The following is a 27,547-nucleotide window of genomic DNA, read 5'->3' as shown; positions in this document are numbered from 1 at the left end:
AACATAACATAACATAACATAACATAACATAACATAACATAACATAACACAGCATAACACAACACAACACAACACAACATAACATAACATAACATAACATAACATTACATAACATAACATAACATAACATAACATAACATAACATAACATAACATAACATAACATAACATAACATAACATAACATAACATAACATAACATAACATAACATAACATAACATAACATAACATAACATAACATAACATAACATAACATAACATAACATAACATAACATAACATAACATAACATAACATAACATAACATAACATAACATAACATAACATAACATAACATAACATAACATAACATAACATAACATAACATAACATAACATAACATAACATAACATAACATAACATAACATAACATAACATAACATAACATAACATAACATAACATAACATAACATAACATAACATAACATAACATAACATAACATAACATAACATAACATAACATAACATAACATAACATAACATAACATAACATAACATAACATAACATAACATAACATAACATAACACAACATAACATAACAAAACATAACATTACATAACATAACAAATTACCCCGTATTAAAGCACTTATCAACAGCTCTCATTTTATACCCATATTGTACATACACAACCAAAGGTTACCCGGGTCCACGTTTTGACCTATATCTCGAGACCCCAGTCACGGAGCGGCATGAAAAATACTTTGTACTAAAGCATTCACCAACAGCTTTCATTTGATACCCATATTGTACATACACGTCCGAAGGTTACCCGGGTCCACGTTTTGGCATATATTTCGAGACCCTAGTCATCAATAGGTATGAAAATTACCCCGTATTAAAGCACTTATCAACAGCTTTCATTTGATATCCATATTGTACAAACACATTCTAGGGTCCACGTTTTGGTCTCTATCTCGAGACCCTAGTCACGGAGCGGATGGAAATACTCTGAACTAAAGCATTCACCAACAGCTTCCATTTGATACCCATATTGTACATACACATCCGAAGGTTACCCGGGTCAACGTTTTGACCTATATCTCGAGACCCTATCTACCAATAGGTATTCAAACTATACGGAAATCATCTTCAATACCTACTTAACAATGTGTGTAAGTTTGGTTTAATTCGGTGCAAAGACACGGCGGGTCCACGTTTTGGCATATATTTCCTGACCCTAGTCATCAATAGGTATGAAAATTACCCCGTATTAAAGCACTTATCAACAGCTTTCATTTGATACCCATATTGTACATACACATCCGAAGGTTACCCGGGTCCACGTTTTGACCTATATCTCGAGCCCTATTTCCAAAATAAAATATAATCCATGTTACTCGTGATGTAGCTTTCGAATGGTGAAAGAATTTTTAAAATCGGTCCAGTAGTTTTTGAGCCTATTCATTACAACCAAACAAACAAAGTTTTCCTCTTTATAGTATTAGTATAGATATGGTGAATATTACCATACATTTTTTCCTTCAGATATAATAAAAAAATAATAATAATAACATTAAAACAACAGGTATTATTAACAAACTTGGTTTTATTTTAAATTCTTCAAGTAAATCAAATTAATAATAATCAATAAGAGGGCATATGCAAATACAAATACGTGAATTTATATATGTACATATGCGCATATACATACATATATACGCTCACATAAGTAGGGGAGAGCAAGATGTCGAACGTTGCCGTTCGTTTGCTTTGTTTGCTTTGTCGTTCCTTCCGCGCTTTCGCTTGCAGTTCATTCAATGCAATGAGCAAGGTAACACTAATATGAGCAAGGTAACACTAATGAGCAAGGTAACTACATATGAGCAAGGTAACACTAATATGAGCAAGGTAACTACATATGAGCAAGGTAACACTAATATGAGCAAGGTAACTACATATGAGCAAGGTAGCTACATATGAGCAAGGTAACGACACATTTTGGTAACGGCAATGAGCAAGGTAACTACATATGAACAGTAATGAGCAAGGTAACTACATATGAATAGTAATGAGCAAGGTAACTACATATGAACAGTAATGAGCAAGGTAACTACATATGAACAGTAATGAGCAAGGTAACTACATATGAACAGTAATGAGCAAGGTAACGACACATTTTTTCGTGCGTGCAGCCTGTTAAATCGAATTATAAGACGTTATCACGTCAAAAAAAAAAAAAATTTTTAATCACGCTTTTTTCATACACTTTTAATGAAACTACTTTTAATTTCTTTGATTACGTTTTTTTAAATCTAGAACGGAAAGTTACTTAGACTTTAGTTAAAAAGATTTAATACAAAATTTTAAGCACATACAAATTAAGTTAATGTTGTTTTGTTTTCTGAAGGCATAGTGAAGTTTTCCGTAAATGCATGAATTCAGTTAATTCTGAATATTCGATCTATACCTATCCATTTGCTCATACGTTGGCACGCATAGATAGAAAAACAGAAAAAAATCACAACTTTGACAAACCTTTACGGACGTGTTCTAATTTACATACCTCCAATGGCTACGTGAAAATCGATAATACAACACTTGAATTTCTAATCGTATTCATGGGATACATACATTTACAAACATACACACATTTAGACATAAAGTAATGGCACAGAAGGCCTGTTTTAGGTGCTCTTTGGTAAAAGTAAGTAAACTTTCTAACCATAACAACTTAAAGTTGCAGATATTATTCGCATACTTCATATACATATATACCATTTGTATGTGTGTAAGTATAATTACATACATATATATTTTTCTCGAGTGCACCATGGTTGTACCTACATACATATATACATCTGTTTCAGTATTAGTATCAGCATCAGTATCTGTTCAAACAGGACGAGAGATACATAAATACATACATACATAAGTACATACGTATAAATATGTATCCGAGGTGGAATGCTTTGAATTTAAAGTAGCCTCATTTGCGGAAGTGGCCTCTTCTCTGCCACTTTCCAAACAATTTCCCAACATTCTCGCTTTTGTTGGCATCTTGGGTAAATCGCTTCATGGGAGATTTCATATTCCTCTGCACTTGGGAAACACTGCCCTCGCTTCTTTCAAAGTGTTTTATCAAATTCTATTCGTAAATGTATATGTATATGTGTTTAGGTACGTAAATGCCCGTGCATGGAAAAGGAGGCTGAAATTGCTCAGCCTGCATTCATTTTCAGGAGTTTTTTTTTCAATTTTATGAGGAGGACCTAGCTTGTGATTGCGGCTTGCAAGTATAGCGAGTTTATGTAAAGGTTTTTGAAAACAAATTTACTCATATAAATACTTGTGAACACACAATTTTTTGTCGACTTAATAAAATATTTTTTTAAATTTGTAACAAATTTTATATTGTAGTATTAACAATATTTCCAAAAACAGCTTTAGATTTTCGGTACTCCTACTTTTTAAACGCTGTATTAGTCGCTTAAGAGATTTTTCCCGACCTCAAAAATGTTCACACGTTTTTTTTCGAGGGCCAATCTATTCCCACCTGGAGTAGTTGAATACATTGGCACGATTTGGCCTAGACAGAGAAACCTCTGGATAGTAATTTGCTATACTTTGTTACTTCGAAATTATAACTGTCACTGACTATTTGTTTTATGACAGCAGATACTTCGATTAGTTCTCGTTCACCACCAGCTCCACCCGCTTTCCCTATTCATCCAACTTGGAACAGGTGAAACAAATGCCGAGGTTCTGTCGGTCGGCGACGTCGATATCTTCTTGCATGTGGTCCGGAGCGATTAAATTTTGGAACTCGAATTATCTTCACCATCAGCCTTAACAATTGCGATGGAGTTGATGGTTTCGCTTCTTGCCATCCTGTATGGTCGCATATGCTTCGCGCAGATATCAAATTGAGACTTAGAAGCAAAGAAGAGTATGCAATGCATTTTATGCTGCCGAAAGCAGCTTCAACAAAAAGATGCTGAGTATCTCTTCTATTTTACCAAGTTTTATATGCTTTTAACATCGCTAATATCTGGTTGATGGTAGATTTACCAAGTCCAAAGACATATTGGTACGGTCCAGTTTGTGTAGTTATATTACAGGTTCAAAACTCGGTCGTGGAAGGAGGTACAAGATTGTTAGATTGCAAGGATTGTTGGAGGAGAAGCTCGGGGAAACACTTTACAAAAACAAACAATCTCCATATACACTTTTCGACGATCTTTTTTTGATCGATATTATCAGGATTTTGGGTATCTTTTTCCAGTATACGTATGACTAATTTTCCCGAAACTAAATAACACATTCTCAAATCAAGTCGTTATGTTTTCTACACACATACATACGTATTTTTTAATTTCCTTTCTTTCAATAGGTGCGATAATTCAGGCTCTTCAAAGACCTTGAGTTAAAATTTTTGACTATTTGAATGTTGAGTATTTTCATTACCTCCTGGTTGTTGCTATATGTTATCTAATCTTACAGCCAAGCTATCTTATTTAGAGTATACACATTTATCATACAGATACATATGTATGTATGTTTGTATGTAAACGCATATGTTACGACTTCGTAGCATCTGTACACACTCTTGCCAACACCATCCCGCGCCCTATGATCCTCACGTGCCACTAACACTTTTTTGTTACAATTAAATAAATATGATATTAACAATGATTAGAAAAATTATGGAGGAATGGAAATTTGCACCGCATAACAAATTTACATATCACTAAGTCAAGCATGCATTTAACATACATATAGATATATGTATGCATACTTGTTTTTACTGTTTATTTTATTTTTATTTAATTCTTTTTTGCTCTTTACTATAAGTTTGGTTCAGCAGTTTCTATAACAAAAAGGCTTGCCTCTCTGCCTCGATCCTACAACAAATTTCTTTGTCATTATCCAAATATCGATAAGCCAACACCGTAGTCCTTCAAACGCGATATTCTTTGTATTTTATTGCCTTGTACATAACTGTTTGTGGTGGTGATTTGTTGAGTGTTTTTTAAAAAAATATTTAAATCAATCAAAATAATTTTGTTTTCATTTTTTTTTTTTTTTGCTATCGTATGAATTATAAACAAATACAATTTTTTTTCTGTTTCCATTCCTGGCAATTAAAAAAGAATACACAATTTCTGCATTATGTAAAACAAAAAACGTTTTTAAATCATATTCAAAAATTGCGTACCTTTATACATATGTGAGCTAGCAATAAACCACAAATAAATTCAATTATTGTTTTAATTTTTTTGCCAATATTTCGACCTCAATTAAAAGTCATCTACATTAAATCCAGGCTATTCCTGGTGGACAGGTCGAAATCATCATATTCAGATATTTTTTATCAACTTTTTGGTTAACGAGTATAGAAAAAATTTATTTAACGTTGAAAAGTTTTTGTAAGAAAAAATAAATACAGAAATACAGTACAATCTGGGTTGAATGAACCCCGGCTTAACTCAACTCCTCGATCGGCTGAACACCAAATTTCTTTTACTAGTACTCCATAAAGTGAACACGTATTTTTTGGGTACTGAGTACAGTGAACAAACTCTAAGAATTGAATGAGAGACATTTTATAACGGTGTCAGAAGCTGCTACAGTCTTTGAAAAAGTTATCGAGCGGACGAGGAAAACAGGGGAAGAAATATATACATTTATCCTTCGACATTTTAGAGGTGATGCTGTAACTATCAAGCGTCGCAAACCGATATATTTGAGACTCATCATTCGAGGTACTAAATATGAGCTAATGCAAATAATAATCGAAGGAAAAAGCGTGGCATTAGACGTAAGCAGATGTTCTGGACTCGCAAATGGATCGATCTAAGACCAATTGGAGGTAGAGAAACAAACTTGTCCTATTTTGTAAAAAATTGTAGGTATAGTTCTTAAATTTATGTATGTATGGTATGTCTGCAGGCTAACTTGAATGTAAAACGAGTGTATGTTTTTAATGCCTACCAACATCCAGCAACGCATGAGCAGTTCAAGAAGAAAAGAAGCTGTAAAGGAGTAGCTTAAACACAAAAAAGAGACAAGCCAATACAAAGGCTTTTTGAAAAATGAAAATATTATACAAATTTTTAAATTGATTTATATAAATGTTTATTTAATGACCGAATTTCCTTAAAGGGACCTTAAATTTCTGACTTGTGTTCTGTGAAGAACCTTGGTTAAGTGAAAAAAACTTGCTTGAACTAGTTTACTCTACGTGGGTTTTACTGTATTTTAATATTTTTCGAAATATTTTGTCTCAATTTTTGTATTTTCTTTTATTTTGTAAGGAGAGTGATGCACCCCAATGTATACATTCATATTAGGGCGGGTTGATTTAAAAATCGGTCATTGCTCTGTGAAAATCGTATTCTAGGGATCAAAATAAGAAACTTTGCCGAAGGAACCATACCTCTAAAACGAATTCTGATGTCACCCAATTTAAAAAATATCACAATTTTTGGTCTTTACATGAAAAAATCAGCTAAATGGCTATGTTTTTTCTTTATTTTCATTTATTTATAATAATATTTATTATTTATTTATAATAATATCTATTTTTTCTCTTAAGAAATTTATTTAGTCAGAACGTGAGTTATAGAAAAGAAACTAAAAAGTTCGACCCAAATTGGGGGACATCAGAATTCGTTTTAGAGGTATGGTTCCTTCGGCGAAGTTTCTTATTTTGATCCCTAGCATATGATTTTCACAGAGCAATGGGCGATATTTTTGCCTCCCCACAAATCGACCCAGCCTAATACATATACATATTTATGTATGTGTGCATATCTTACTGTAAAAGTGTGTTGTTTTACTTCATTAATATGTACTTAACTTTATCTAGAATTAAAAAAAAATACTTCGCCAACACTTTAAACATTAAAAAGTACGCTCGCTTTGTTACTTAAGCAATATTTTCCTGAATTTACTCTTTATTTACTTCTCAAACTGCGCGCAGTTAATTTGATCTCTTACTTAAATATTTCTTTCGTGCTCTAGTACTTGTATAGTTTTTAATAGTTTTGAGTTGTGACAACACGTTTTTGACAAATAAGAAATTTCCTCCTTATTTGACTTACACCAAAGCAAATGCTCCCATTTAAATTGTTTATGTACGTAGGTACATCTTTTTATTTTTTCATCAGCCACAAATAATAGTAGGAAAACACATATTTGCTTAGAACGTGTGTACATACATTTACATTTATTCATTTTGTGAAATAAAAAAAATCGGTGTACAGATCAAAACGCGTTTGCTTGTTTACACTTTTTGTGTTTTTATGCAAATAAAAAAGAAAATTTTAACTTAAACAAAAAGTTGATAAGACTGCAGAAATAATGCCATCTACAAGTATGTATGTATGTATGTATGTATGTAGATATTGTACATATACACGTGTGCATTATCAACCTCCACGTAAAGTCTCACGTATTTCATACAACTGTTGCACTGATATTGCTTTCATTGGGACAGGTTTTGTTGCATGTGGAAAATAAGGTAATTTCTTACATTTATGTACATAGTATAGATGTGGTTAGTGATCTGACTGCGTTTCTCCTCTTTTTGTTTTATAAATGGAGAGATCTACAGTTCTACCCAGGCTCCGAATGGTAGATGGTTCTAATCAGCAGCTTTTAGATGGCACAAATGCGCTCAAATAATTTCCATTGTCTGCCGAAGAGCGACTGCCGTTAGAAACAAATTTCATTCTCACAATAGTAATCGAACACGGTTCAAGCCGAGTTGTAGACATCCACACATATACCCACTTGGCTATGTGTAAAATATTCACAAGAAAATGGTCTCTAAATTTTGAGAAGACATTCCATTCAGTAAAAAAATCGGTAGAACGACTGCTTCGAAATTAAGCTTTAAAAGACGCTTTATATAGTAAGGAGCTTTTTCATGACAGAAACGCATTCGGAGGTTTGTCGTTGCCTGCCGAGGATTGACTGCGGTTAGACAAAACTCTTTAGCGATGGGCTTTCGTACCCTCGCACTGTTGAGTGGCAGCCACGTACCAAGCAATTCGGCTACGGCGGCCCCATTAGAAATGTTTAGGTCCTAATTCAGGATAAGCTTCGTAAATGGGCCTGTGCAAAATTTGAAAACTTTTGAGATTTTTTCTTAGAAACTATGCCTAACATCTTGTGAAAACATGGCCACAGCAGATGGTTGAACATTCCAAGGGTTGACTGTTTTAGGTATCAATGAAATAATCTATACAGAAACCTACTGTTGTTGCCTCTCCATAACAGTGACTACACTTCTATGCGACAGGCTGTATGTAGATATTTATTTAAGTATTTACCATAAATTCAATTAAAAGGCTTTGTTCGAATTGGTAGTATTTATTTCAATTGTATGTCAAACATCTTATTTCGAGTTGTATTTATGTATATAATATATATTATGTATATACTTATTTACTTTTCAAATGTTTAAAAATCATACCATTTTGTGAATAAATTGTATGTCTTCACGCATCTTAACATATGTTGAATATCACAATTTATGAAAAAAAACATGAAAGAGTTTATCATTTAAAGATGAAGTGTAGAAATTAAGAAACATGCTTTAAAGCCATTAAAAAGTGGTACAAATGGCAGGGACAGAAAAAAAAACTATAACAAACACAGACGACATTTTTTATGGCATTTTTGCATATCTTTCCGCTTTCTTTTTTGTATTTTTAGTTGCTCTTCTTATATAGCAGCTGCTAGCGACATAATTCACACTCAAAATGGTGCAAGTGCGATTCTGGCACAAGCCACGAGCAAAAGGAAAAGGATGGGTGAACCAGGATGAGGAGAAGTGGTATCTGAGCAAAGGCGTGGATGGTCATGTACAGAGAAGCGTACATATTTATGGTGGAAGTAAAGTTATAAAATTTCTGGAGAATTTGAATGCGGTTCTTTAAAATAAATACACAGACATGGAGCAGCTGTGATACCCTGTCGGGAATTTCTTAGTCCGCTACTGAAAAAGCTAGCTTTCAAATTATTATTTCCGATTAATTTTAAATTATTTTTCGAGTCATGTGGAACTCATTCGAATACAACAAATGTAGACTATGTTTTACAATATACAATTTTATTAAAAATGTTAGTAGACAGGTGTAAGGCTCGCTTGACGAAAAATTTCCACGTGGAAGTTATAGGCAAGATTCGCCGTAAGCGAGAATGGTTTTGCCTCATAAAACTGGTACTCGTATAACTAATTATTTTACAAAAATATGTTATTTTATGCAGTTTATAAGCTTATTTATTCCAGTTGGCTCATCTATTCGCCACTTGCTAACGCTTAGCGAATCAGGACGCCCAGTGTTGTAAAAGCCGATGTTCCGTCTCAGTTCTAATGTGCATTTTTGATAGATAGATATTGATAGTTGATTCTGGACTGTGGAAATCTGCTGCCAAGCGAGTTTATCAGCAATTTCATTACTTTTTATTGTCGAGTGCACCAAAACCGAGCACGATTTGGTTAGTTAGTTTAACCAACTGCAAAATTGCCAAGATCATTGGTAAACACGCTTATGATGACAGGTATACTAAATCGGTTGTATCGTTCGATAGAAGGAACTACAGAGCTTTATTTGGTGTACTATTAGGGCACTGCTAATTGCAGTGCATGTTTATAAGGTAAGTCTAACTCTTAACGATGCTTTTAGGAAATGCAAAGAGCTGGGTACAAAGGAAACCCTGGAGTATGTCCTATGCTGCTGTACGGCTCTCTCGAAAACTAAACTATGCGACCTGGCGGCTCTCAGCTTGGAAGACTAAGACAGTTTTGAATGTATCCCTGAACTGGAGCTTGAGTGACCCTAAAATTCGCGAAGAGTACGCTCATCTTTTCTCTAAAATATTACGCTGATAGGGTATTGCTATATACCAAATGGATCTCTGCGTCACTTTGGCCAGCCAGTGTAATCTAACTTAGCCTAAGATCAGCAAAAAAATAAAAAAAGTATGTTTGAGTAAATAACATTATATAAAAACGAAAAATTTATTCATTGATCTGTGGACAAGTTACTCAATCTGAATAAATAAAATAACAGTTATTAGGGTTATCTGATTCCATGAGCATTCAAAGTGAGTTAAACTCCCTGCAGGGGTGCTCGCGGCGCACATACATATGTATGTGTGAGTGGACGTTTAATTGTGTGCTTATGCGCTCATAATCAGCTTTCATTCTTAGGGAAAAGCAGCAAATCGACCGGCAAAATTAAGTCAAAATAGCATTATGTCGGAAAATTTGAAGGGGCTTAATAGCGAATGAAAGCGGATTTTTAGGGATCAACAGCGCTCTTGGTTGAGAGGGTTAAGGTGAACTATAAATAATTATAAATAATATTTTATGTAGTCGTGATGCAAAAGATGAACAAAAAAGATGCACTTGAAATAGCGCAGAATATTAGAAAATTTTCATAATTTTTTTTATAATTAGGTGTTTTACGTTGGTGAAAAAAAGCACGCACAAGCGACATAAATTTGCTGAAAAGAATAAAATGCATAACAAATAAAAGCTAAAGCGAATCAAATAAAAATAAAAAAGTTTTTTAACAGCCAAAAGAGATTTAAAAATCGAATGAAAAGGGTAGTGAACGAAAACAATTACAACTATGATAAAGGGAAAAAAAATTAAAACAAAATATATAAGTTCAGTGTAGACTGCAGAGTAGTAGCATCGCCACTCACCCGTCTTGCAACAACAAGTGATTGCACCGAAAATGCTTTTGGTAGCCATTAAATTGCCAATAATTGAAATCCCAAATGCATACATGTTGGACACGTTGCAAAACCATTATTTAAACAATAACAACAGCAACAACAAATAACCATACTAATGGCAATAAGCAGCACAAGCAAAGCCAGACAAACAAAAGCTGTGGCATTAGCAGCAGAAGGAATGGTAGAGAGACGCCTTGCAGCAGCAGCAAATAATACAAATGACACGTTCAACAACAAGTCTAACGACAATAACAACAACTTTGTTAGCATGGCGCACCTGCACACAACAAAAACAATGCAAGCAACAAAGATGACAACAGCAATGATGACAACCACAGCAGCAACATTTTTGGAAGGGTGGCGCCGAGTGGAACAAGCAACAGTGGCATTTGTGGCAACAGCAAGTACAACACAGACAGCAAGCAATGCGGCGCATGGAGCAGCGGGAAGGCGTTGGTAATGCCGCTTGTAGAAATAACAGCAATAGCAATATGTGCAGACATGCAGCCAATTTGCATACGTGGAAATTCTTCAAACTTATGTACAAATTTTCATTTATGCTTGTATGCATTTGTGATTTCACAGGTGCAATGAGAATATTTGTTCACTGTAATGTATATGTTACTTTTGTTGTTGTTGATTTTCTCATGCTTCGCAATTCGTATGGTCGTTGTGATTTCTTTTTTTTTATTTAAGCAAATAAATTCAAATAAAAGTGTCACAGTGTCACTAGTAGTAAGGGGTCAACAAAGTTCCAAGGAAGTTAGTCCTTTTGGTTATCGCTACTAATATGCTGGCGCCGCATTTGCACCCGGCAGTGGATTGCAACAGTTTGGTGCATGTTTGTTTTAACTGCGATTTCATCTTTAAGGCACACAGAACATATGTACATACGCACCTAGATATGTGCTTACAATGTGTGAGGAACTGTTAAATTTGAATCGCACATTTGAAATTAAATTTTGCTATTCTATCTGCTGAGCTTGTTGAATTTTAAGTGGCACGCGGTCAATGGCCATGAAAATATTATTTTCACAGATGCGAATTTTCACTGTTGAAGAAGTTTTTAATAAGTAAAACAACATATCTATGCTAAAATTTCTAAAGACGCAAAAAATGTTGTTCCAAGAGTTCAGCGTGGCCACCATCTAGCCTCCGTTATGGTGGAGAGTGTCTTGTAAAGGCATTTATCTCTTCGTGTCTGCGAAGAAGGAGTTAAGACCGAAACAAAAGAGTGCCAGAAGAATGTTTGAGAAGGCGTGGTGAAGCGATTGAGCAGTACTCTCTTAATGGAGAGCGTTGGATCTTTCAGCAAGATTTCTCTTGGGCCCATAAGGCAGAAACCACCCAGCAGTCGCTAAAAAACAATATTGCTGGGTTCATAGCCGCAGAAGATTGGCCATACGGAAGTCCAGATCTGAATCTATTAGAATAAAGATTGTTGTCCGAATTGGAGAACATACCCTGTCGAAGACCTCACAGAAATTTGGAAAGTCTCAAACAATCTTTGGCTCGATCAGCGACGTCAATATGGAAACCGTGTGCGCTGCAATAGCTGAATGGCTTAATCGTTTGAAGACTTATGTGAAAGCAAATTGTGACCATCTCGAATGAAAATTTAAATTTTTTTTAATATTTAGATGATAAAATGAAACTAATTTCATTAAAGAAAATTTATAATTTCATATCTATAACGAACTTTACTTGTAACAGAACTTATGGCTGGACGAAGTAATATAAATTCTTTACTTAAACATAGATATCAACGTGTTTCAAAAATACCATTGCATTCAAACTATCTTTACCTTTCCATTAATATATGCAATATACATATTTTTGTACATTTAATAGGTTTTTGTAATTAATTTCTTAACTTCAAAGAAATAGGTGGCAACACTAGCTCAAGAATTTTTTCTTCAAAGCTTATTTAAATAACTTTTAAGCGATATCCATATTTTAGTCTTGAAATAAAATCTTCTGGTATTTTAAAATAAAAATCATGTGGCAACACCGTATAAAAATATATTTTTATTAAATATTTTTTAAATACTTCTTCCATGATTAGTTGTTATATTTTCGAATTAAACTCAGGTGGTAACGTCATATAAAATTTGTTTTAGAATATATTATTATTATTATATATTTGTATATATTTTTGCAATTATATATAAGTATAATATATTTCTAGTCAATTTTTTTTTTAAATAGTGGCAACACCACCTTAAAGTATATTTCACTTTTCATCCGTAGTCTAGTATTTGAATGAAATTGGTTATTAGTTGGTATTTTTGCAATACAGTTCAAGTGGCAACGCCATAATAATTGGTTTAAGAAAAAAATTTTCTAAAAAATATTTGCCTTGAACCCGCGTCTCTTTTTGTCTGCTACAGTCTACTTTTGCCTATTTAAAAATAATTTTTTTTTAATACAAACTGGTGGCAACACCTCATCAAAATGAGTGTTACACACCAACTAGCTACGATCCGTGGACTTTTCAACGGTTTAAAAAATGCGCTAACTAACTATAGCACTTGGACTTATTGACAATTTTCGACAGTATATTGGTTTCTTATTTATTTGTTACCCTTTTTTTATAAATACAAATTTAATTAATTAGCCTACAAAACCCATCTAAATCCAAGTTCCGAACATTGTGTACATTAAAAAAAAAGTTAAAAAAATATTCTTGAAAATGTAAACGAATCGTGACATTTTTTTTTATTTTTATAAATATGCTTTCCCTCATTATGGTCCTGCATTGAGCTGTACATAGCGGGTTTATTCGTTTTTCCACTAAAGGCCCTCTCCATATAGATGAGGTATAAGGGAGATCATGTTGGCTGAGCGTACGAATAGCAAATTTAAGCGAGATTAATAGCTATTAAACACTAGACTACATCCTCCATCTAAACTACTTTAAATAGATCGTCTTCCACATCCTGACTACAATATTGGTAGTTTCCCAAAGTTGGAAAAAGAAATGGAGCGCGTCTTATAAAATGCTTTCCAGTTCTATTCAGAAGCTTCATAGGGAGCAGTGTTAAAGGGCGTGAAAATAAGTTTAAAAATATAATATAATATGTTAAATCATAATAAAATATATGTATATATGTACATATATATATTTATATAACTGGTGCTTACACCTTTTTTGGGTATTGGCGGAACTTCTTCTCCTATTTGTAGCGCGCGTCCTGATTTTGTTCCACAAATGGAGGGACCTACAGTTTTAAATCGACTTCGAATGGCAGATATTTTTAGAAAAAAAATTTTCTTTTTGGTTTTTCATGCACGGAGATTCGATTCTACGCACTTTCAAATGGTAGTCACGCAAAACTCATTCGGATATGGCTCATAAAATATGCTCATATATGAAATCAAGATAATCAGAGTTGGTCACACAGCTCGCATCACATGCCCTCGATTTCCATCATATTCAATGTCAGCCTACCTTAGGCCTACGATAACGTCGTTGCAAATTTCGTGCAGATATTTGAACAAGAAACATTTATGTATCTATCCCTTGGTGTGAACTAAGTTACGTACGTACAATACCCTAGGGCACTACTGAAAGCTTATTCTATAACAAGTCGGAGAATTTCAATTTTTTCATCATGAAAATTCATAGAGAAAAGAGTCGTAGAAATAAATATTAAATAAAATCACGTATATTATTTCAAATCATCAGCGCACCTTAGATCCGGATTTGTTGATCTAATTATTACGTTTGACTCTGGGTTCACTTTAGCTGATTATTCCGAAGCCTTATAGTAACTAAGAATTTCTGCGCAGATATGCATGATGACCAATATTTTCAATTCAATATTTTCTATTCCTAATTATGTATATGTATTATGATTATGAACACTAAATAGCCAGTACATGTATCCTTCCACTGTTCTCCTTTCTCTTTAAACTCACTTATGTAGTTCCCACTTTCAGTTACGTATCTATTTATTAAAATAACATTTCAATTTCAGCATTTCCCAAACCAAATTCGCCCCAACAAAGGCAACAAGCACTTGACTCAAACATATCAAATTTCCAGCAAGCACTTGGCAGGACGAGTTGAACAATTACAAATGAACGGTTGAGTGCGAAACCCTTGTCATAACTGAGTATCGACCATCGAGGGGCAATGTTCTTCCGTTTGCCCATACAGGTCCAAGTACCACATCGAAGTAGAAGGCAACTCTGCGAGGAAGTACTCGTATAAAACGAGCCTATACAAGTAAAGGCAAGTAACGAATTTTCAACTTGTAAATATGTTTGGATATGTGTTGACTCGCTGCTTATTCGACATCATTACACGGTGCTGCAGTCAAGCGCATTATGTGCTTCCATCTATAGCACTCCAGCATCGCACACTCTGTGCGGCGCATCATTTTATGGCAGAAGGGTGCTCAATTAGCCATGACGCTATGGATGCAGGGAATATATGTATGTATGTGGGTATGTACATCCCAGTGAAGGGAAGTGAAAATTGTATATTTGTGTACGCTAATGATTGCACAATGATTACGTTGGAATTTTGTTCTTTTTTTATTGCTGACATCCCTCTTGCTCCGCTTATATGTAGCTCAAACCCATCGAGATGGCGCAATGCAGTTGCTGTGGAACGCATTAAAATGCGTGAAAAATGTTCGCTTGTTTGAACAAGTGCAGAGGCAGAGTGGCAAATAACAGCAAAAACAAAAATTATTACACATATACGTGCACATGTATTTAATATTCCCACATGTAAGGGATTGGAGGGAGAGGGAGCGGTTGCTTCTATTGTGGCTGTTCTGTTAGGTGGGTGGATGTTTGGATAGTTAGTCGGTTCTAAGTTCGTCGCTCGATTTTCTATTGCTGAAGTGTGACTGAATGTCATCGAGGTCGCGCAAATTTTAACACTCGCTTTCAACGCGCCATTGAAACGTGGTTTTGAATATTATTGGACGAATTACAATGCAACGCTAGTCGTCAACACGTTAATGCTGTGTATGTATGAACTTTGTTGTTTTTTCTGATAGCAAATTAAGAGCGTGAACGTTTTCATGAATCATGATGAACTACTGGAGGTAGCGGGAATCGTGGCAGCTGTTGTTGACAGATTACTCTGACATAATTGTTGCTTTGTTTGAGCCCATTGCTCGATATTTACATACATACATATGCACACGTACATTGTCGCATTTATTTAAATATGTATGTGCTTACATATGAAAATTCACATTGCTCAATTTTTCATTAATAATTTGAATGTGGACTGTGGCACTTGTTGGTTATATTTGGAGAAGGGGGAATGCCTTCTAAGAGATGATGTACTAACCGGCAACTCGATAAGGTTGTATAGTAAATCATCATTTGGAAGTGAAAATCCCCTTTCGACCTCTCTTATTGGGTTATATGGGTTAGGTTGGGTCCAGTTGGATGACTGTCATTGAGGGAAATCCTTAAGCAGTAAAGGTACCCTTGAAAACAGAAGAACGGGAAGAAAAAGAATGGGGACTAGATAAGAGAAACAAAGAACATGTTCGGACAGTGGCTACTAAAAAGTATTCTGCTGTCATAAATAGCAAACATCTAAGCTTGATTTCACACAAGACGTCTGGGCTCGAAGTTTTGTTGAGTTTCATCTTAGTGATTCCCAATGGAAAGTATCCGATTAGGGTATCCACCACTGTTGAGAGGTGTTGCATTGTTAGTTATAAAAACTCTCTGGAACACTATCCCATGACTCCAGAAGTGCTCCCTGAGATGGATCAGGGTTAACTAGTAACAGGTAGCTGAAGAAATCGACACCATCTTTTCCATGCCTAAGCTACTTATTATTGTAGTCCTGCAGTTTTCCGTAAATTTTCTAATATATTACTTAATATATTCGAACGAAATGCAATTCAGGCACTTCTTGACAGTTTCAATTTCGCTTTTAGAGAGCTTGGATTCTTATTCGCCGCTTGACTATCAGAATGAACGTTTGTCTACTTGCAGCATGTTGCGCTGGTCAACTGTCAATAGAATGCTTCTTTCACAACATCTACCTCAACCTGAAAAAACGTTAGAGGGACTCAGTAGATTGAATTTATTCTTAAGGACGAGTTCTTCCCAAAAAACTATTCCACCAACATTTCCATTAACTTCTGACTATTCGCTTACAGATTCACTGGGCCTTTTCCAAATGTTGCAGCAGGCCATTTCCTCACTTGAATGAAAATAAGTGGAGAAGGATTCTCTACCTATCGTAAACTTAATCTTACCAATACAATATTTTAAACTTAATCTCAATTGATATTGATACGTTCAAACTTAATCCTTACTTTTGCAGCATAAAATGCTTTTTAAATAAATTAAATTAAGTATCACATCAGACCAATATTTTATTCTATTTGATACAAAAGTATCCTTTTACCCAACATAATAGTCACAGTGTGAGGGAATAACAATCTGTTTCCTTGAAGTACATATCATCCTCATGTTCTAGCAATCAAGCACTATTTTCCACTGCGGAAGCGCTCTTCGTCCTAAAACTAATTTGTTTGGAACATATGTACCGTCATATCCTTCTCACCTATTATTCATAATCATTAGATCTCATCTAAAGCCTAGGTTTATCCCAAGCCTTTCCTTCACTTATGAAATAATAAATAGTGCAATTGATTGCCCGAATTCGCTAAAGGAATCAGATTTATGTAGTATGTCACAACGCCCTCTTCGTAACTTACTACCGGTCGTTGGAGATAACGTGACAACAAATTATTCATACAATGCAGTGAATTCAGTGATATTAGTCATATTGTCTTTCTTGACATTTCTGTTTCAAGAGCAGTTTTTTCAAACTTTTGGACTTCGCTTTTTAATTTGTGAAGGTATTACATATTTTAAGTTATTTTGTGCCATTCGTGTGCTGTAAGTTTGTAATTTTTTTTAGACTAATATAAATAAATGAATAAATGGTAAAGAGTCTACATCGCTGACGGTTGTTACGATCGAGTGGTGTGCGTCTACAAATATTTTGTGCTGATGATAACCTATTCGAGCAAATCCGGGTTCTGCACTACTGAATTTCGAATGAAAAACTAAAAGGAACTTCATACGTAACAACAAACTAGAAGAAGGTAATAATTAAGGAGTTGGTTGAATGTAAGTAGCGCTTACTATCATCTGGGTATTTTAGAGTAAGAGGGTAAGTAAAAATGCAATTCAACTTTATCTAATTAACCGTATTTTTTAGCTTGCTGAATAGGCATTCATATTATTATGTTAACTTTACGCTAACTCCAATTAGTCTATGTGGAATTCACACCGCCCACTACTTACATATCTTCGCACCACCAGAGATCACCCACAGAACGATCCTCATTATCGTTGGCTAACTATCGCACACGTATGTATGTATGCATATATGTCCATACAGTTTCATTGTTACAGACACGAACATAGTTGCTTGTTCACATTATTTTGGCACACAGACATATCTCCCGTCTTTAGGCACAACTCAACACATACATATGTCTCTCGGACTTGCTGAGGAATGAGTGAATTATGAGCTAATTCATTATTTGTTAATTTCTAGTTGTCAGATGTCATTTTAGTCACGATCACATAGGAAACAGTTGTTGTGTTTTTGCGCTCCATTTGTTGTCGGCCAAGTCAATTTGGGATCGACTGAACCAATTTAGTTCTCTATTCGTGAATCTACTTTTTCAGTACAAGAGAAACGTAAAATGATTTTGAGATTTTTTCAAATTCAGTACAATTCTACTTAATAATATTTTAAATAATTTAAATAAAATATATTAATTTTATAGACCCAAAAGATTTTTACCCACCTGCCATGTGGATATTATATTATTAAACTTTCACTTCTCTTCGCTTCACTTAACTTGGTCCTTTCTGGCATTATTATATTCCAGCAGGAACCTTGCGGCTAACTAATTTTGTATATGTATTTTGTTATCAGTTAATTTAAATTTAGTTGAAATTTTAAACACATGGATATTTACACCACATAATTTACATCTTCATTTTCAATTAATTTTACCTAGCAAATTCAGTACTTACTTCTTAGTTTCTCGAGCGGCTCATGCTTCGGCGTATGCGGTGGCACCACAGTATGATGTGGATGCTGTGGATACCCACTGACCAAATCCTGACCCGCTGAATGATGCAAATGACTAAGACTACCGATCGGCATAAGACTCGAAATGGCGGGTGAAATGCTAACCGACGAATTGGAGTCATGTAGACTGTGGTGATTGTGTAAATGATCCTGACCTGTTCCAGAACCAGAGCTGCCATTTACCGTTGAACTACCAGTACTGCCACTGCTTAGCGCAGTGCTTGTCGTATTGGCACTCTCTGCTGAGCCCGCAGAACCAGCACCAGCTGCAGTTCCGGCGTTTACTAAATCCTGCAGACAAAGTCCAGTCGATTCGGCCGACATCGCTTCGAGGCCGTTTAATGCACTGCCTCCGGCGCCAGCCGAATTCGGTACCACGCCGAGACCACCGCCAACAGCGACAGCACCACCGCCGCCGCCGGCGCGGTCCATGCCTAAGTATGTGGGAAAAATTGTGGAAAAGCTTTGTGCGACAGCCTGATGTGGCTGATGGTGATGCAGTGCGGCCGTCTGCTGATGCGGATGTGGATGCGGATGCAGTGGTGGCAGATGATGGTCTCTGCCAGAGAACTTCGTCGTGACGACGTCCTTGAAGTGTTGCAAAAATGTAGTCGTCGTGGTGAGGCCGGTATAGTCTAACGTTGATGCAAGATTTGCAGGCACTGACGCGGACGCTGTGTACTGCGTCGTGCGGTCGTTAAGTCGATCGATGTTCGCGCCGTGAGTCACAACTGGGAGGTATCTTCTTTATACGGCGATTAGAAGGCGTACAACTGTAACGTGAAAAATAAAAGTACAAGTGATATTAGTTAGCGAGGAAGCTGAATGTAGTGTATTTTTTTTATTTTATAAGAAAAAAGAGATGTACGCATATATATTACATATAAAAACTAGCGCATACTTATTTCTAATCCATGAATTTGAAATTTAGAATATACGACGTAAGGGCAGCAAATGGTAAGAGCTACAATTCTATGCCTTGTCCGAATACGAGTAATGAGAGGCTTTTTTAATCAGTTAAAAAGGAAGCTTGCACTCACACAATAGAATTCTTCATTTTAACCACACTCAACACACCAATAAAACAGAGCTAATTTCCATACGTACATAAATACAGATTTATTTATAACCTAAATTTTTCATTTACATCATCAGATTAAGTTTATTTTTTTTTTTTTACCAGTTTCGAGTAATTTTTTTAAATTAACGCAAATTATATTTTTTGAAGCAAAAGAAGCTGTTATTTTTACAAGATAACGCAACCCCTTCATCCCTTTATTTAATAACTTTTTAATATATAAAAAAATAGTTTTGAGTGATGGAAATCTTTATTTTGATCTCTACGCGCTCCTCTGCTTATGTTCTGCAGCTGTATAGTGTAAAAGGGTCAAAGAGTGTTATACCAGTCTAGTAGCGAATCTCGCCCGATAAATTTGTTGTTGCTTTCACACGCAGGGGAGCAGGGAAGTGGCGAATCGAATGCAGCTATGGTTTTTCAAAAACCCTTAATAAGGTAAAATATTAATTGGTCGAAAGTAGAAGGATCGGGAGGCATTTTTCTTTTTCGCTACAGTTACAACATTAACCAATTTCCAGGTGTCAAAAATTGTTTATTGATAATAACGAAAATTTGATTATATGCGTTAACAGTGATCGATTTTTCAAAAGTTAAATTCGTTACCAAGACCATGGAAAGATTGTCACCAGACATAAAAAAAAAAAAATATTTTCCTTTGGCGACTTAATTGCAAAACGTTCATTCATGACATCAACATAAATGGGATATATTATATTGTATATGTACATTTGTAATGAACATTTCCGTACACTTCAACTCCTAAAAATATTTTAAGAGCTGTAAAATTCAAAAATTGTTTATTATTTTCCAATGAATTGCTAGCAACATACCCGCTTTATAGCTGTAATGTGTACAAACATACGTACATATCTATTTACGACAAATGTAAGCGTTCCCTGTACATATAGAAAATGAGTTTACTTGACAAATTTACAAACAAAATAAAAAGCTTAACCCCAACAGCACCCAGCGACACTTAGACGAGACTAAAGTAAAGACGCCAAAGGGGTTAATCTGCAACACAGCTCCAGAACAAATAAATGCATATGTATGTCTACAATCAAGATAGTGCACAATGAAACTTATCAGAAAATCGTAGATATGCACCGTTGATAGTGGTGTGGGCTGTTGTAAGCAGACGACTTACACGGCGGCATTGCCTGGCTGCGTACTACGAGTGTACTTAGACACATTAAGAAGAGATAGCGCTAGAAATACAACTGTATAAATATAATGTTTGTATGCATGGGTTGGTTTGCTTTTTAAAAAGTATATTGAAGTAATGAAGTTGAGTTCATGGCTCTGCTGCCACCTGTGCTCAAAGAACAGCGAGCCGCTGCTTCAATCTGGATCTTCTAAGAAGTAAGTTGACCATTTGGAGAATATTGTAAGATAAATTGTATGGTATTTTGTACAAATACTTCTTAAAAATGAACTCACAAAAACTCTCTGTCCTCTTTGTGTACAACTCCGAACTATTTTGCTTCCAAAATATGCAACTCTGTTCCTTCCATCTTTACTTACTTCACGACTGCTTCAGCTGTTTAACTCTGGCTTTTTATATATGTGTATATTTTAAATTAAAAAAAAAAAAAAACTATACCTTTGTAGGTACTCTGTGAAACGCTGTGCTCTATGCTAATTTGCTTCACGGTCGCAATTACAAATAAAGTGGTTATAGCACCTACGCGCAAACACACCAACGCACATATTACAATACACGTCGTGTATCAACAACAGATAACAGCTCTTGGTGTCTTATCTATGTAAAAATATTTACACTCTACGTGTCTTATTTATTGCTCGTGCTAGCGGCGCACTGCTTAGTAGTTCTGCCGTTGGTTTTGCTGCCTGCTGCTCCAATGATGGCTAACAATAAGTTGGTGTAAACTATTTTCAGTTGCGCTTATCTGTGAGTGGAAGTTTCTTTTTTTTCAACTTAATCAAATTAGTGCACATTGTCTTTGTTGCTGGTGTTGGTGTTTGTTTGTATTGAATTGTAATTAGCATTATTAAGATTGTAATTGCCTAGGCTTCTACAGTGTGTTTTAAGATCGTTTTGTATCTAACTATGACAGTTAATGTGACACATCCTGCCACCCTTTTACATTTTATAATCTAATATTATCTCACCTTTCATAATCTGAAGATAGTCTGACAGACCCAAGTAAAGTTTACAAGTTGCGCAAATTTAATTCTAAAGTTATTATTAAGTTAAAGTATTCACAAACTAGTTTTGGAAAGAAATGCATCAGTTCGCAAAATAGATTCCAAACTGCCTGAGACATTCGACCGTTCATGGAAATTGACGACACTGAATTTGTACAGACACAGTTCGTCTTAGAATTCAAGATGCCGATTTAACTGCTTGGAGTAATCTGAAAATTGCAGAGGTGATTTTCTCCTGAGCATCAAATTTACGATGAGGAACCTGTGAACGGTATAGCGACGAGTGTGCTCATCGTCGTGTTAGACGAGATGCAAGCCGAGGACCCGAAAATTTGCCGTTCGTTGCGATTAATAGGGTGAATTGAAATTTGAGAATAACTTTGGCGTTGACAAATATGCCTGCTTATTTCACACGTTGGTCACGAAGTCTCATGAGTAGTGGGTGCGTTGATTATTTCGTGCATGCGCCACATAATCACAGTTTTTGCCGACCTCAGTTGTAAACAAACCACTGTAATATCTCTTATTGCGTCATCATCATTTTTCGGCTTATTAATTTCTACAACATCTCAGGAATATTATCCTAAATTTTTAAGTCGATCCGAATAACAGTTTCGGAGATACAGCCTTTGGCAGGTGTGCGCTCCAAGCCACTTTTATTGTTACTCAAAACTTTAAACGCGTTTTTCTCGGAACCGTGATTTCAACGTCGGTTTTCAAATGTTCTCGAAAACTACTCAACCGATCTTGATGAAATTTTACACAGGTCTTCGAAATACAATTTACTCGTGCTTGAACGAAGGATTTTGTTTTTTTTTCAATTACAACTATTAAAAAAAACAAAATGTCAAGCAAATTTTACCGAAATTTTAATTTTTTTGGAAAAATATCTGCCAAAATTCCAATTTTTACTTTTTTTCTTTCCTTCGTTCAAGCACGAGTTTATGGTCTTAACTAAAGCACTTATTTTTGTTTTTTCATTTTTGATGAGCCTGTCAAGAGTTATGCTGACAACGCGGACGCACCCTTTTTTCGAGGGGTCACCGGAAATGACGTCCCAATGGCGGAGTTTTAATATTTTTTTTTTTGAAAATTTCAGAAATTATTCTTTAAATATGTTTCTATAAGACAGAAAAAAGTTTGAATTAAATAAATAATTTTTTACATAGAAAAAAAAAATTTAAAATAAGCCTTTTTTTACCCGACGAAACCCATGTAACCCCTTTAAATATAACACATAACATATGCTCTATAATTAATATCATGATATTATCCGCTGTTTAAAGAACTTCTCATTTCCCTAATGGACTTTATAAAATCGCCCTTTATTTGAATTTTGGGCTGCTTGTAGGGGGATTTAAGCACGCGAAGCTATGAGAAAATTTTAAGCGTTTGATTTGCTTTTCTTGGGTTATAGCACACTGTGGCCTCTAATACAGTATTTCGTGTTTAAACACGAACCTTTAATTATAGGCTTCGAATGAATTTGACTACTTGTACTTTTTGTTCCATAACATTAATGGATTTATTTCTTTATTTATTTAAGTCTATGAACCAAAATTCTTACTGTCTGTTTAATATAATATATACAGGGCTGCCCATATTCGACGGACCCATCTGGCAACCCTGTATCTTTTGACGGAGACGTCAGATCGCTTAATGACATACCGCGTTGGAAGCGTCAGTCTAAGCAGATTTACCATGGAACAGTACATGCCACGCAAGCGCTCCCAAATTGTTGAAATTTACATTCAACAAAAGAAGTCAATTGTAAAAACTCAACGTGCGTATAAAAAATTAAATAATGTCGAAAAGGTTTTCGACTGGTGATGCTCTTTCTAATCCAAAGAGGCCAAATCTTGTACGGGCCAGTGTTGAGACGTCGCCAAGGACATCCCAAAATCGCCGTTCTCAGCAGTTGAGCATTGCTCGGACCACTTTACAACGAATTATCCACATTGATTTGCATTTATTCCCGTATAAGATTCAATTGACGCAAAGATTGCTGCCTGCGGACAAGCCTCGTCGATTGGAATGGGCCCAAAGAGTCATCGAAATCCGTCGGGTCCGTCGAATATGGGCAACCCGTATGTGTACCACTTACGATTAGTGTTAAAATAAAATAAGAAATAAATAAATTTACGAAAGCTGGTTTAGGTAAAGTGGAGTCTATTGCACCATCTTGGGATATTATCATATATTGAATTATCGCATAGCTGTGGATAAGGAGCATTGGTTGCGAGCATGGTTTGAATATTGGCTGAACAGAAGGAATAAGAGATTCATAGGCCTTCTGAATGCGAAAAGTTGTTCATCAACCAGCTCTCAAAAATGGCCAGATATAGTTTGTAAATCATCTCTATGCAGGCTGAGGAACCTCTGGGTTTGAAGAAAATTATAAATTCTAGAAGGAAGGATACATTGTTTTGCCTGGATATTTCATGCAACGCCATATGAATTCTGTGGCTTTCCAGTTGTCGAGAATTTAATTTATGTGGGTTTTGTTAAGTGGGCAAAACGATTCTAGTCCATGTTGCTGTATCAAGTGGGAATATTATAAGTGTAGACCCCAGTAAGAAGTAGAACAGAGAACGCTTCACTTCCTGTTTTTGTTTTTTTTTTTTTTCATTAAAGTACTACATTTCAACTTGTCAAATACGGTGCATATTTTAATAACAAATTTTTTATTTTTACTATTCCACATTCAAAACTTTTATACACCGACGTCACTAAGATAGACCAGGTCTACCATATCATCAGCAGCTCGAGAAGTAATAAAAACATAAATTCAATTAAAAATCACTCAATAGGTAAGTCGTAAATCAATGATTAGGCTAATCAATACATGTTGATAGACAAATTAAGTGCATATGTTTGCACGTACATATGTATGTATGTACATCTGAATATTCTTTGAAATGTTTTGTATACATTCCTTATAAATAACCGTTTGTTTGACTGGCGTTGTAGCAAATATTTTTTGGTTTTTACGTGTTAGCATACATATTGCACGCGGCTAAAGTCAGGCAGGTGCGAGGTGGGGCTGAGCACCCCCAGAAATTGACCGCTTCAAATTAAAATTTTACATACAACTTATGTTTTCTGTTTTTTTTTTTGGTTAATTTAAACTTCTGCATTAATTATTAATTTTTAATTTAACTGAAATAAGTTACAAGAAACCACTCCGCAAAAGTTATTCAAGGGATTTTGTGCTGATTTTCATAAGAAATATCTCAACAATCCAAAGACTTTGGTTCTGTGTGTACTATATGCCTACAAACATATAGTAGAGAGTGAAGATAGAAAACTTCAAGCGACATGAAAGCTTTGAAGTTAGTCGTGGGTGATTTCATAAATGTGTTTTTTCCATATTTATCGCGTTTGCTGATTTGGTGTCTGAATAAAAAGAGAAATAAAAAGGGAATAAAAAAAATAAAAATATAGGGAAAACAGGCTTTAAAATATTCATTTTATTATTGCATCTAAGTGCAAATAAATATTGTATTTTTTTCTATTAATAAGAATAATAAAAAAGAAGAGCTGACGCCCATTCACGATTATAAGCAAAACGAGCTATACAATTTTTATTTCTGCTTGTTTGTATTGACTGTTTATTATGTGTGAAGAATGCAGAATTAGATGTATAATATTTAGCAGCAAAATGTTTTATTTCGATGAATTGGCGGGCAAATATTCACAAGTAATTGTGAGTCCCCGTATCGAAAACAGTTTGCGATTCGCACCCCAGGTGTGCATCATAAAACAATCGGGTGCTTCAGTAAGAGCTTGAAAACTTAAAATAATAATATAAAATAATAAAAAATAGTTTAAAAAAACTAGAAAACACTCTTTTATTGCTAATCGAACTAAAAAGTAGAAAATAAATTTTAATGACAAAGGGACTTATAATGAAGTAATAGCAAATCGAACGATCAGTCATAGTCAACTACCTCAGAACAGAATTATAACAAAAATTAAGATACAAATAGAGTAATTCAAATTAGAGTTAAAAGCGTGGGATGCATTTTGCTTCACTTTCATAACCTTCTGGGTTTTGCTTAGTACTACGAATGCCAAAGTAAAACATATAAAGGGTTTTTCAATTGGCGCGGGTCGATTTTGGCGCCCTGTGGCAGCCATTTTGTTTTGGTGACATCTGTCAAATCTTTTGTTTATTATTCAGTTGTTTATGCCAAATCATCATGGTAAGTTACACGATTGAACAGCACGTTCAAATGATAAAACTTTATTATCAAAATGAGTGTTCATTAATGCAAACGTTGCGCGCATTGCGCCCATTTTTCGGTAGACGTGGTGGCCCTTCCAATTTCTTATGGCCCATATTGAACCATATGGACCTAGACGACATGTGGTTCCAGCAGGACGGCGCTACGTGCCACACAGCAAACGCCATTTTATTCCATTTCAACATCTACCCGCCCTTATTGAAAAACCCTTTACCAAAAGCTAAAAAATTAGTCATTCAATTTTGGTTTTTAAATAACTTTTTTACTAAATGAAAAAATTACCATTATTGTTTGTATACTACAAACAATTACCATTTGAAGAAATTATAAATTTGTAAAAGTAAAAGTAAAATATGAAATTATATGTAATAATTTGTAAAAGTAAAAATTGAAATTATAGGTATGCTCAATCTCATATATATTTATAGCAAAGCGTTTTAACAGTAACTTCTCTTCTGATACAATTAGGGTATTCACAAGTTGTCGTAACAGGAGTACTCTCACCAATTTCGTTACTTTGGCCGTTTGTTAGGCAAAAGTGTTTTGTTGTGATTCATCTTTTTGATTTATTTCTGCTAATTTGGTAGTGCTCTTTCGTAACAGCTGAATCACTTGCAATTTAGCGGCGTTTTCCCATTGGAAGAAAATATCCATAGAATATCAAAATTTTGACTGCAAAAATAACTTACTTACCTCTTCTTTTCTCCATTTCTGGTACTATAAACTGAAACTTCGCGCCTGACCATCAACTCCTAATTGGCAAACAGCTGATCAATCAAATTAGCATGCTTGGCCCTGCGGCTCTGCGTTACTTGGGATTTCTTTGCAAATATACGCAAAACTGCCAAACAATAAAGCAACGAGCTCGGTGTGAAGACCCCTTATATTTTATAATAGTTTAAAAGTTGTGTTGTTGGCCTGCGCAAAAAAAAAGTAATTTAAGAAATATAACTGTGACTGCTATGTGAATCCCCTAAAAATGTATGTTAGCTAGCAAAGAATGGAATGAGATGGGCGAATGCCGGGTGTCGCTAAAGTGGCAGACCCAAATCTAGTATTCTGTATTTGGCTTTTAAAAATATTAAATTGCACCTGAAATTTAGCTAATAAAACTTTTTTGGTATAAAAAATGGTGGGGACTACTGTTTGATGCCGCCTTCGATCTGCAGATGATTCTTTCACGAGATGCTTTTTCATGGCACAAATACACTCGGA

The 27,547-nt window shown here is 35.0% G+C and overlaps 1 protein-coding gene across 1 annotated transcript in view; it reads right to left on the bottom strand.

Moving 5' to 3' along the window:
* Positions 1-27,547, bottom strand: part of LOC129235475 (pituitary homeobox homolog Ptx1) — a 120,061-nt gene that overhangs the window by 75,974 nt on the left and 16,540 nt on the right. Inside the window, exon 2 of the mRNA XM_054869343.1 lies at positions 18,781-19,611. Coding sequence (XP_054725318.1) covers positions 18,781-19,270 — 490 coding nt within the window. The 5' untranslated portion in view covers positions 19,271-19,611. The remainder of the gene's footprint in view (positions 1-18,780; positions 19,612-27,547) is intronic.

The sequence above is a fragment of the Anastrepha obliqua genome, chromosome 1, assembly GCF_027943255.1.
Source record: "Anastrepha obliqua isolate idAnaObli1 chromosome 1, idAnaObli1_1.0, whole genome shotgun sequence".
Classification (NCBI taxonomy): Eukaryota; Metazoa; Arthropoda; class Insecta; order Diptera; family Tephritidae; genus Anastrepha; species Anastrepha obliqua.
This window is presented reverse-complemented; position numbering and strand designations above follow the sequence as displayed.